At 38.0% G+C, this 12,454-nt stretch overlaps 2 protein-coding genes across 2 annotated transcripts in view; both read left to right on the plus strand.

Moving 5' to 3' along the window:
- Positions 1 to 231: 231 nt before the first annotated feature.
- LOC104110358 (pollen receptor-like kinase 1) lies at positions 232 to 3,734 on the plus strand. Its single transcript, XM_018775660.3, has 3 exons — positions 232 to 1,323; positions 2,051 to 2,806; positions 2,964 to 3,734. Exons 1-3 carry the CDS (start codon positions 417 to 419, stop codon positions 3,560 to 3,562), a joined length of 2,262 nt encoding a protein of 753 aa, XP_018631176.1. The 5' UTR covers positions 232 to 416; the 3' UTR covers positions 3,563 to 3,734.
- A 1,623-nt stretch (positions 3,735 to 5,357) lies between these two features.
- LOC138903856 (uncharacterized) overlaps positions 5,358 to 12,454 on the plus strand; it is a 28,663-nt gene continuing 21,566 nt past the window's right edge. Inside the window, exons 1-2 of the mRNA XM_070192428.1 lie at positions 5,358 to 5,692; positions 10,164 to 10,394. Coding sequence (XP_070048529.1) covers positions 5,358 to 5,692; positions 10,164 to 10,394 — 566 coding nt within the window. The remainder of the gene's footprint in view (positions 5,693 to 10,163; positions 10,395 to 12,454) is intronic.

The raw sequence follows: 12,454 nt of genomic DNA on the forward strand, positions 1-12,454 counted from the left end.
TTTATTATGGACAGAACTAATTAAAAAAAAATACTTCTTTCTTTTTGTAAATTATTATCACCTGAATTCGTGACTAATACTCCTTTCAGAATTTAATAAATTAAATTATTGGTGCAAAAAATATCTTTGTAGGATCTTTCCAGATCAAATTTCGAGGCCAACTTCATTGTTTTGGAATATAATCTTGAATAAACACCTATATATATAAGTATAGAGTGAATAAATGCCCTCATATTAGTTCGGGCTTTTACGTGGCAATTTTCATTGCTTGGCACTAGCTCTCTCTTCCTTACCCAACATTGAGGAGAGAACACAAAGAGAATTTTCAAAAAAAAAAAAAAGAAAAAAAAAGGGACGTACGGAAGACGTTGAAAAAAGTAATGTAATAAAAACCAAAAGAAATGCCGTAAAAATCTATGGTTAGAGAGGTGTGCAGTGCTTATGCCTCAAATTGTGGTTTGTTGTGGGTAGCCAAAGGAAGGATGATGACGGAGGTGCAAGATGCCGGCCGGCCACCAGTACTTGTTTACGGAGATCCGCAGCGAGAAGCAGAAGCACCCATTACCTCGTTTGCATGTTCTTCATCATCAAGATCAAGATCAAGATCATGGTTTCGTCACATGATCATTTTCCTTCTTCTTGCGTCGTTCACATTTGTATCGGCTCAACCTGCAGTAGATGTGGACGACGACCCCACAGATAAAACAGATCATCTTCCAGATGCAAAGAGCTCTTCCGAGGCTCTCCTCAACTTCAAAAGTTCGCTATCTATATCTTCAGCTAAAGGACAGGAAGTACTTGGGTCTTGGGTTCCATCCGTAAGTCCGTGTAATGGGAACATTGAGAATTGGTCAGGAGTGATTTGCTTTGAAGGGGACGTATGGGGTTTGAGACTTGAGGACTTGGACTTGTCCGGGGTGATTGATATAGATTCCCTGCTTCCGTTGCATTTCCTACGGACCCTGAGCTTTATGAACAACAGCTTCAAGGGAGCAATGCCTGATTGGAATAAACTCGGTGCGCTCAAGTCGTTGTACTTGTCCAATAATAGCTTTTCCGGTCAGATCCCGGATGATGCTTTCAAGGGTATGACTTATCTCAAGAAATTGTATTTAGCCGACAACCAATTCACAGGCAACATTCCCACCTCCCTGGCTACCTCCTGCCCCAGGCTCTTCGAGTTGAGGCTAGAAAATAATAGATTCAGTGGCTCTATACCTGATTTTCCCCAGGACGTTCTCAAACTCCTCAACGTATCCAACAACCAACTCGAGGGACCAATCCCTCCCTCTCTTTCTTTAATGGATCCAACAACATTCTCAGGTATACGAACATGCTCCCCATGACTGCGCGTCATTAATTATTGCATGTTCTACACGTAGGTGGGAAATATTGTTACCACGTCAATGTTTTTATGAACAACCATGGACGGAGAGAGCGAGTGCCAAAAGGGGCAACTTCTTCATCTGGCAGATACATTCCCCTCGGCATTCCAATCAACATAGAAAGATATATTTAAAAAGAAAAAGAAAAGAGAGGACCATAAAGAGGTTGTGCCGATGGATTAATTTGGTGTGCATACTTAAGGTCTCTTAGTTAATAATAAGTATCTAGAAGATTCTTTGATTGATGTTGTCTTTCTTGTGGTGGCTCTTATAATTTATTCTAACTTGTATACTACTGGGAAGCAAGATCCAAGATATACCACAATAACTATATACAAGATGAATATTTTGATTGGGAAAAAGATGGACTATATATAGAAGAAGGAAGTATTGCTTTGGTAATATTCTTCCTAACCATCTGAAAATATATTCAAATAAGTATTAGTCTAACGATTGGTTTTGCCTATGCGCAACAATCTTAATTTGGAATTAGGCATATGCATGAAAAGATATAATAGCGCGATATCCTATCTTTGGTCTTTTTTCCCCTAATATAAATATATAATTGAACGTGTAATTTTATCATTTCCATTAGTCCGATCCATATTTTTTTTCCCGTTGTTGTTGTAATAAGTAATTTGACACAGAGAGATCGTAATTAACAGGGAACAAAGGTCTGTGTGGGAAGCCATTGGAATCTGCAGCTTGCAACTCCCCAAGTCCAGAAGCAAATACTCCCAACAGTCTCGACTCTACGGTCAGCGGCCAATCTGGTGATATAATTAGGAAGTCGCCCTCTCTTCTGAGTAGAGTGATGTTGATCGTTGCAGTTTGTTTGGTGGTCTTATGTCTCATGATTGTGCTAATTCTTATTATTTGCCGCCGTAGCCATAGCAGCAGCCAAAGAAATCCACAAGTAGGCCGGGCTGTTGATTACTCGAATATTGATGGGGATCAAAGTGCCTTTACATCATCATCGTCAGCTCCTGATGTGATAATGAGCGGCAACCCGCCAACTTACCCAAGACACGATAATAACTATTCAAATAGTACTATTAACAACAACAAGGCATCAGAGGCACCAGCAGCAGCAGCGGTAGTAGGTAAGTTGTCATTCGTTAGAGATGACAGGCCACGATTTGATCTACAGGATTTGCTAAGAGCATCAGCGGAGGTGCTTGGGAGTGGGAACCTGGGGTCCTCTTATAAGGCTCTACTTATGGATGGCCAGGCCGTGGTGGTGAAGAGGTTTAAGCAAATGAACCATGTCGCGAAAGAAGATTTCCATGAGCACATGAGGAGGTTAGGTAGACTAAGCCACCCCAACCTACTCCCCCTTGTGGCCTATTATTACAGAAAAGAAGAGAAGCTGCTTGTGTATGACTATGCCTCCAATGGTAGCTTGGCCAGTCACCTTCATGGTATGGAGTTAATTACTACATTCAATTTCTCTCTTTATCTCTATATATATATATATATATGTTGTACATGCATGAATGAGTAAATATCCCCTAATTAGTTACACCTACGTACGTACTAGCTTGCTGCTTCACTAATCTAGCTGTATGATCTGTATAGGCAATCAATCTAGGCTGGAGTGGTCAAGCCGCTTGAAAATCATAAAAGGAGTTGCAAAGGCCTTGGCCTACCTTCACAATGAGCTGCCAAGCCTAGCACTTCCGCATGGTCACCTCAAGTCATCGAATGTGCTTTTGGACAAATGTTTTAATCCCGTGTTGATGGATTACACATTAGTGCCTCTGGTGAATCTTGCGCAAGTACAACATCTTCTAGTGGCTTACAAAGCGCCGGAGTACGCACAACAAGGCCGCGTCACAAGGAAGACTGATGTTTGGAGCCTTGGGATTCTAATACTAGAAACCCTGACAGGCAAGTTCCCCACAAACTACCTCGCTCTCAGCACTGGCTATGGTACCGAATTGGCTACTTGGGTCGACTCCATTATTAAAGATAATGAGTTAGCTTTTGATAAAGAGATGGACAGTACAGAGGATAGCCAAGAACAGATCCGAAAGCTCTTCAACATCGGAGTGGCTTGTTGTCAAGAAGATTTGGATACAAGGTGGGATCTGAAGGAAGCTGTTGAAAGTATACAAGGCTTAAATGAGAAGAACGACGCCGACGGCAACAGCGATCAAATTGATGTTGGAGTTTGACCTCGTCCAACTATATCAACTCCATTCCCTATATATTTAAAAATACATGATGTACTCATGGATCCCAGTGCATTACATATCATGTTTGTACACATTTTCATTGTATACTTCACTAAATTACTGATGCCAAAATAAACCTGCCAATATATGTGATGTTGGGCATATTTCGATATGTGTTGATGTTACTTTACCCATATTTTAATCACTTTTTGATGCTATTTGATCTTTAAAATACCCAACATGGTTTAATTATTGGTTTTATAAGTAATTGAGTTGTGTGTGATGATTTAGGGTGTTTGGAGTGCAAAAATATGAAGAAAAGGTGCTCTAGGTAGAGGAAGAGGGGTTGAATGCGTCGCATCCAATCTAGAAAAAAATCAAATTTCGTGCACCCTTAGCAGTGAAGTCGGCCTATAGCATCCGCCTTAGCATCCGCACCTGGGCAAAGCTGAGATGGAGGAATAAAGGGTGGATACGAAGCATCCACCCTAGCATGCGAAGCTGAGAAGTGGAGGACGAGGTGGATGCGACGCATCCACCCCAGCATCAATCCCTGAAGCTGAGTCGGATTAGGAATAGGAGAACTTTGGCCCAGGACTTTTGTACGCAATATATAAGCCAAAAATGCCTCTTTTAGGGCATCTAACATATTGGGAAGGGGTAAAAAGCCACGACAAAGCTGGGGAACTACGGAATTCATCTAGAGTTCTTATTTTTCCTTCTTTTATTGATTATTATGCACTCTTGTGAATTATTTGATGATTGCATGAACATGAGTGGCTAAGAACCCTACTATTCTAGGGTCATGGGTATACATGAATGTTGACGTTTGAAGTTTAATTTGACAAAGTTGATTTTATCATATTGGGTTGTTTATTTAATTTTGTTTTTAATTAATTTGCTAAGTAGCTAACAGTGAATTACTATCTACGAATCTAGAGTTGAACTCAAAAGTGAGAATTCTAAATTGCATATAGAATTAAATAAAGCAAGTTCTTGAACCCGGACATCGGAGAACGGATTCGCAATTAGGATAGAAATATACCTAATTGTCTTGCTCGGTTGAAATACATGAAGTGTAAATGTATTCTTGTTAATATTAATTCCATAGACATATAGGCATTAAGTTAGCTTGAATAGGCGAGTAAGAATTTGACAGATTCTTATGAGTAATATCAACCCTGTCAATCAACAATCCAAATAAATCAATTAGTTATTTTAAGCTAAGAATGCAACATGATTGTTAGATAACCCGTGACCCTGGAATATTATCTCCTATTGATTGTTATTCGAAATCATTTAAGTGTTGTGGTTGATCTCTAGTATTTCATTACTTGATAGTTTTTAGTTGGTAAATTAGAAAATTATCTATTTTGTGAGAAATCGCTTGAATCGATAAGTTATTTGAGTTTGAGTTAGTCAAAAGTTAATTATAAGGCTTCGTGGGAACGATACTCTACTCACTACTATATTACTTGAGGACCACGTATACTTGCGTGAGTGTGTTTGGTCGCAACAAGTTTTTAGCGCCGTTGCCGGGGACTTAGAAATTAGCTATTTTTCTAGATTAGACATTTTTTTTTATCTATTCATTTTTTTTGTTTTAGTTTAGTTAGTATTTGTTATTTACTTTAACATGGCATCTTGGAATGAAAATTATTCGAATGATGGTTATTCTTATTTTGATGATCCTTGTCCATATTGTGGAGGACCCCACTGGTGGAAAAATTATCAGAATATTCCCGGGACCGATTTGTGCGCACAATCTCAATCCTTTGAGTGGCATATTTGTAATATGTGTGGTGGTCAAGATGGCCATTGGGATGGTTGTCCTAATCTTGTTCATCCTTCTCTGAGCCCTTATTATGATCTTTCTAATGATGTTTCTGAGTGTGATAGGGGCAATAAAGTGCAGGATATGGAACCTGATGCATATATTAGGGATATTCTGAGGCAAGTAGCAGAGCAACAGGATGAACTCAAAAAAGATATGAAAAGAATGAGGGCAGCAATCACAAGAATGAAGGCCAATATGGAAGAATTGAATGAAGAAAGCGAGAACCAACAAGAGAAAAATTTTGAAAAAGAGGAGATTTTGAGCCAAACTTGGTTGGTAGAACAGGCTGAAAAGTTAGAAATATATGAGGCTCAACGTGAGGAACTTATTGATGGGATGAGACACTTTATAGAGGGAAGATCTAAACTGGGACAAGAGATCGATAAATTTAGCACTACTATTCACGACTTGCAAGATCAATTAAATGCAAAGGTTATTGCGTCTAACGCCCAACAAAATAGTAATGAGTTGTTAGAAGCTAAAAAGGAGCTTATACGCCAAATTGAGGACTCTGTTGATGATGCCCATGTTGAGAAAAGTACACTAGAGCCATGCGAGGTAGTAGATAATGTAATATTTGAAGACTCTAGTGTGTGCACATATGAGGATATAAATAGTAATACAATTCCAAAGTTAGGGCGTGTTGGTCCTCATTCTAAATATTTTTCGACATTGTATTTGGATGATGACATGAAAATCGAGTCATCTGAGTCTTTGGAGGAGTCAATGGAAGAGGAACATGATGCTTACATTCTTGGATTTGTCGTGCCAGAGAGAAAAAATTATATTTCTCATATAAAGGACGAGAAGTATAGAGTGAAATATTTGTTACTTGGCCTATTTATTTTTGTATCCCCACCACTGGAGCATAGCCGCAGACTGGATGCCATGTTAGGGGCTCAATTCATAAGTTCGAGGTGGAGGCAAAAAGTGGTTCACGTCGTGCCGCTACGTTAAATCAGGCGCTTGTTGGGAGGCAACCCAGCGTTACTGCTTTCTTTTATTTTTGTTTACTTTTTATTTTATTTTATTTTTATTATTTTGTAGTATTTATTTTTGTTTTGTAGGATTATGAGCATAGGAAGCAAAGCCATTAGAAGAGTGCAAAAGCGAGCTAGATGGTGAGGACTAAGTGTGGGGTGCCCACACAAAGGACGATGCCTGGGGAAGTCTGAGTACCTCGTGAGCCGCTATTGCTTCGGCCTTTGGCCTACCAGGGAGTCTCGTTTACCCTCTTATTATTTATAGTGTGCATTGAGGACATTGCAAAATTTTAAGTGTGGGGTGAGGAGATCGTTTGGATGAGTTTTTGTGCTATTTTAGCTTAGTTGTAGTACTCATTCTTAAGTGTAGTAGCTTTTGTGGGAAAGAAAAAACGAAAAAAGTAAAAAAATTGGACTTTTCCCGACGACTGATCTCCTAGACATTTTTCTTGAGGGATTAAAGTCTAAAAAAAATCCAAAAATATGTCTTTTAGCTTTCTTTAGGTAGTAATAATCCCCTGTGTTTTTTCTTTATGCCTCGGTTCTTTTCCATGGGATGTAGTTTGAACCGGGTAGTTTTTTTCTTTCCGAGTAGATTAGGAATTTAGGAAATAAAAGGAGGAAGAATGATGAACCTAAGCGCCCTTGACTTGTTTCATAGTAGCATATTTATGCTTTGGCATGTGTAGTATCTCCCCTATATTTTGATATTAATCTTGATGCCTTTATATATTGGATAGCATGTTTTGTGACGATTATTTCTCGTTTTCTTGACTTGTGTTCACTTTGCGCTTAAATGCTTAATATCTCGTGGCTCCGTGAATACTTGCATTATTTGAGAGTCGGAATGGGACCGTGCCTTAGTGAGTCATGTGCCATGTGTGGTGAGATTTTTTGTGTAGTCCATGTCATTGTACTTGTGTCTAGAACTTGCCCGGTATATGAGTTGAAGCGAAATTTTAGGTGATGCTCGGTTTGAGAATTGATTTTAGGCTTTCTTTGATCTTTTTGAGCTTAATTGCTTATCACAAATAAAATATATCCCTAGTTAACCCTTTTGAGCCTGTAGACCTGTTATTTGGTACCCACATTACAAGCCTACACCCTTTTTATTCTTAATTGACATTGTTTTGATCCTTTTACCTCTTAAAGCACTTTAATTGTTAGATGAGCGCTAAAAGAAGTAAGAAGGGACTAAGTGTGGGTGACTTTTGAGTGAAACCAATGAAAGGAAGATAGGTGCACTTGTTTTGTAAAATACTACACCACTAGCGGAAATTGAAAACAAAAAAAAAGGAAAAATAGAAATGAATAAATTGTTGTCTTGTTCTTGCTAGTGGGTATGAACTAAAGTAGTGCTTAAAGAAGAAGGGACTGTTTTTGGGGGTGATATTGTTTGTGAAATTGAAGTGGTATTGAAGAAAATACGCTTAAAGTAATTTTGTGATGTATTAAAGTGCTTAGGAGGGTGAGTCGCTATTCCTTAAATATATTCTACCCATCCCTTAGCCCACATTACAACCATGAAAAAGTCCTAATTGATTTTAGATCAAGCGAGCTTACATTAGTAGAGATTTACATTAAGGGCAAGCCTATGGTACCAATTGCATGCATGTGACTTCTTTGTGAGAGTGAGCGATTTTCTTTGATATATGTGAGTCATTAAAATATATTTGATCATGAGATTCGAATGTGTGGATTGAACTCGCTCTCTTGTTCTTGTTGTGAGGGCACATGGTTTCACGAGGGATAGGTAACGTTATTAGACTTCTCTATGATGTTGGGTGTTCAAGCCATGAGTGCATTGTGACATTGAGTCGGTTTTTGAGGTTAGGATTATTGTGAGCATGTTGTCTATGTTTGAATATTTTTAAAGAATGGCATAAGTAAAGGGAAGTGTATGTGATGTATATTCTAGAGCCTAATTGTTACAAATAACTATGGTCATATGTGAAATGTGCTTTGAATAATAAGAGCTTAATTTTATTTCGTCTACTATAGTGATGGTTTGTTCGAGGACGAACAAAGGTTTAAGTGTGGGGTGGTGATATTGGGCATATTTTGATATGTGTTGATGTTACTTTACCCATGTTTTAACCGCTTTTTGATGCTATTTGATCTTTAAAATACCCAACATGGTTTAATTATTGGTTTTATGACTAATTGAGTTGTGTGTGATGATTTAGTGTGTTTGGAGTGCAAAAATATGAAGAAAAGGTGCTCTAGGTAGAGGAAGAGGGGTTGGATGCGTCGCATCCAATCTAGAAAAAAATCAGATTTCGTGCAACCTTAGCAGTGAAGTCGGCCCATAGCATCCGCCTTAGCATCCGCACCTGGGCAAAGCTGAGATGGAGGAACAAAGGGTGGATGCTCCTAGCATGCGAAGCTGAGAAGTGGAGGACGAGGTGGATGCGACGCATCCACCCCAGCATCAATCCCTGAAGCTGAGTCGGATTAGGAATATGAGAACTTTGGCCCACGACTTTTGTACGCAATATATAAGCCAAAAACTCTTTTAGGGCATCTAACATATTGGGAAGGGGGAAAAAGCCACGACAAAGCTGGGGAACCACGGAATTCATCTAGAGTTCTTATTTTTCCTTCTTTTATTGATTATTATGCACTCTTGTGAATTATTTGATGATTGCATGAACATGAGTGGCTAAGAACCCTATTATTCTAGGGTCATGGGTATACATGAATGTTGACGTTTGAAGTTTAATTTGACAAAGTTGATTTTATCATATTGGGTTATTTATTTAATTCTATTTTTAATTAATTTGCTGAGTAGCTAATAGTGAATTACTATCTACGAATCTAGAGTTGAACTCGAAAGTGGGAATTCTAGATTGCATATAGAATTAAATAAATCAAGTTCTTGAACCCGTGCATCGGAGAACGGATTCGCAATTAGGATAGAAATATACCTAATTGTCTTGCTCGGTTGAAATACATGAAGTGTAAATGCATTCTTGTTAATATTAATTCCATAGACATATAGGCATTAAGTTAGCTTGAATAGGCGAGTAAGAACTTGACAGATTCTTATGAGTAATATCAACCCTGTCAATCAACAATCCAGATAAATCAATTAGTTATTTTAAGCTAAGAATGCAACATGATTGTTAGATAACCCATGACCCTGGAATATTATCTCCTATTGATTGTTATTCGAAATCATTTAAGTGTTGTGGTTGATCTCTAGTATTTCATTACTTGATAGATTTTAGTTGGTAAATTAGAAAATTATCTATTTTGTGAGAAATCGCTTGAATCAATAAGTTATTTGAGTTTGAGTTAGTCAAAAGTTAATTATAAGGCTTTGTGGGAACGATACTCTACTCACTACTATATTACTTGAGGACCACGTATACTTGCGTGAGTGTGTTTGGTCGCAACAAGTTTTTAGCGCCGTTGCCAGGGACTTAGAAATTAGCTATTTTTCTAGATTAGACATTTTTTTTTATCTATTCATTTTTTTTGTTTTAGTTTAGTTAGTATTTGTTATTTACTTTAACATGGCATCTTGGAATGAAAATTATTCGAATGATGGTTATTCTTATTTTGATGATCCTTGTCCATATTGTGGAGGACCCCACTGGTGGAAAAATTATCAGAATATTCCCGGGACCGATTTGTGCGCACAATCTCAATCCTTTGAGTGGCATATTTGTAATATGTGTGGTGGTCAAGATGGCCATTGGGATGGTTGTCCTAATCTTGTTCATCCTTCTCTGAGCCCTTATTATGATCTTTCTAATGATGTTTCTGAGTGTGATAGGGGCAATAAAGTGCAGGATATGGAACCTGATGCATATATTAGGGATATTCTGAGGCAAGTAGCAGAGCAACAGGATGAACTCAAAAAAGATATGAAAAGAATGAGGGCAGCAATCACAAGAATGAAGGCCAATATGGAAGAATTGAATGAAGAAAGCGAGAACCAGCAAGAGAAAAATTTTGAAAAAGAGGAGATTTTGAGCCAAACTTGGTTGGTAGAACAGGCTGAAAAGTTAGAAATATATGAGGCTCAACGTGAGGAACTTATTGATGGGATGAGACACTTTATAGAGGGAAGATCTAAACTGGGACAAGAGATCGATAAATTTAGCACTACTATTCACGACTTGCAAGATCAATTAAATGCAAAGGTTATTGCGTCTAACGCCCAACAAAATAGTAATGAGTTGTTAGAAGCTAAAAAGGAGCTTATACGCCAAATTGAGGACTCTGTTGATGATGCCCATGTTGAGAAAAGTACACTAGAGCCATGCGAGGTAGTAGATAATGTAATATTTGAAGACTCTAGTGTGTGCACATATGAGGATATAAATAGTAATACAATTCCAAAGTTAGGGCGTGTTGGTCCTCATTCTAAATATTTTTCGACATTGTATTTGGATGATGACATGAAAATCGAGTCATCTGAGTCTTTGGAGGAGTCAATGGAAGAGGAACATGATGCTTACATTCTTGGATTTGTCGTGCCAGAGAGAAAAAATTATATTTCTCATATAAAGGACGAGAAGTATAGAGTGAAATATTTGTTACTTGGCCTATTTATTTTTGTATCCCCACCACTGGAGCATAGCCGCAGACTGGATGCCATGTTAGGGGCTCAATTCATAAGTTCGAGGTGGAGGCAAAAAGTGGTTCACGTCGTGCCGCTACGTTAAATCAGGCGCTTGTTGGGAGGCAACCCAGCGTTACTGCTTTCTTTTATTTTTGTTTACTTTTTATTTTATTTTATTTTTATTATTTTGTAGTATTTATTTTTGTTTTGTAGGATTATGAGCATAGGAAGCAAAGCCATTAGAAGAGTGCAAAAGCGAGCTAGATGGTGAGGACTAAGTGTGGGGTGCCCACACAAAGGACGATGCCTGGGGGAAGTCTGAGTACCTCGTGAGCCGCTATTGCTTCGGCCTTTGGCCTACCAGGGAGTCTCGTTTACCCTCTTATTATTTATAGTGTGCATTGAGGACATTGCAAAATTTTAAGTGTGGGGTGAGGAGATCGTTTGGATGAGTTTTTGTGCTATTTTAGCTTAGTTGTAGTACTCATTCTTAAGTGTAGTAGCTTTTGTGGGAAAGAAAAAACGAAAAAAGTAGAAAAATTGGACTTTTCCCGACGATTGATCTCCTAGACATTTTTCTTGAGGGATTAAAGTCTAAAAAAAATCCAAAAATATGTCTTTTAGCTTTCTTTAGGTAGTAATAATCCCCTGTATTTTTTCTTTATGCCTCGGTTCTTTTCCATGGGATGTAGTTTGAACCGGGTAGCTTTTTTCTTTCCGAGTAGATTAGGAATTTAGGAAATAAAAGGAGGAAGAATGATGAACCTAAGCGCCCTTGACTTGTTTCATAGTAGCATATTTATGCTTTGGCATGTGTAGTATCTCCCCTATATTTTGATATTAATCTTGATGCCTTTATATATTGGATAGCATGTTTTGTGATGATTATTTCTCGTTTTCTTGACTTGTGTTCACTTTGCGCTTAATGCTTAATATCTCGTGGCTCCGTGAATACTTGCATTATTTGAGAGTCGGAATGGGACCGTGCCTTAGTGAGTCATGTGCCATGTGTGGTGAGATTTTTTGTGTAGTCCATGTCATTGTACTTGTGTCTAGAACTTGCCCGGTATATGAGTTGAAGCGAAATTTTAGGTGATGCTCGGTTTGAGAATTGATTTTAGGCTTTCTTTGATCTTTTTGAGCTTAATTGCTTATCACAAATAAAATATATCCCTAGTTAACCCTTTTGAGCCTGTAGACCTGTTATTTGGTACCCACATTACAAGCCTATACCCTTTTTATTCTTAATTGACATTGTTTTGATCCTTTTACCTCTTAAAGCACTTTAATTGTTAGATGAGCGCTAAAAGAAGTAAGAAGGGACTAAGTGTGGGTGACTTTTGAGTGAAACCAATGAAAGGAAGATAGGTGCACTTGTTTTGTAAAATACTACACCACTAGCGGAAATTGAAAACAAAAAAAAAGGAAAAATAGAAATGAATAAATTGTTGTCTTGTTCTTGCTAGTGGGTATGAACTAAAGTAGTGCTTAAAGAAGAA

Source organism: Nicotiana tomentosiformis, unplaced genomic scaffold (genome assembly GCF_000390325.3).
Source record: "Nicotiana tomentosiformis unplaced genomic scaffold, ASM39032v3 Un00047, whole genome shotgun sequence".
Lineage (NCBI taxonomy): Eukaryota > Viridiplantae > Streptophyta > Magnoliopsida > Solanales > Solanaceae > Nicotiana > Nicotiana tomentosiformis.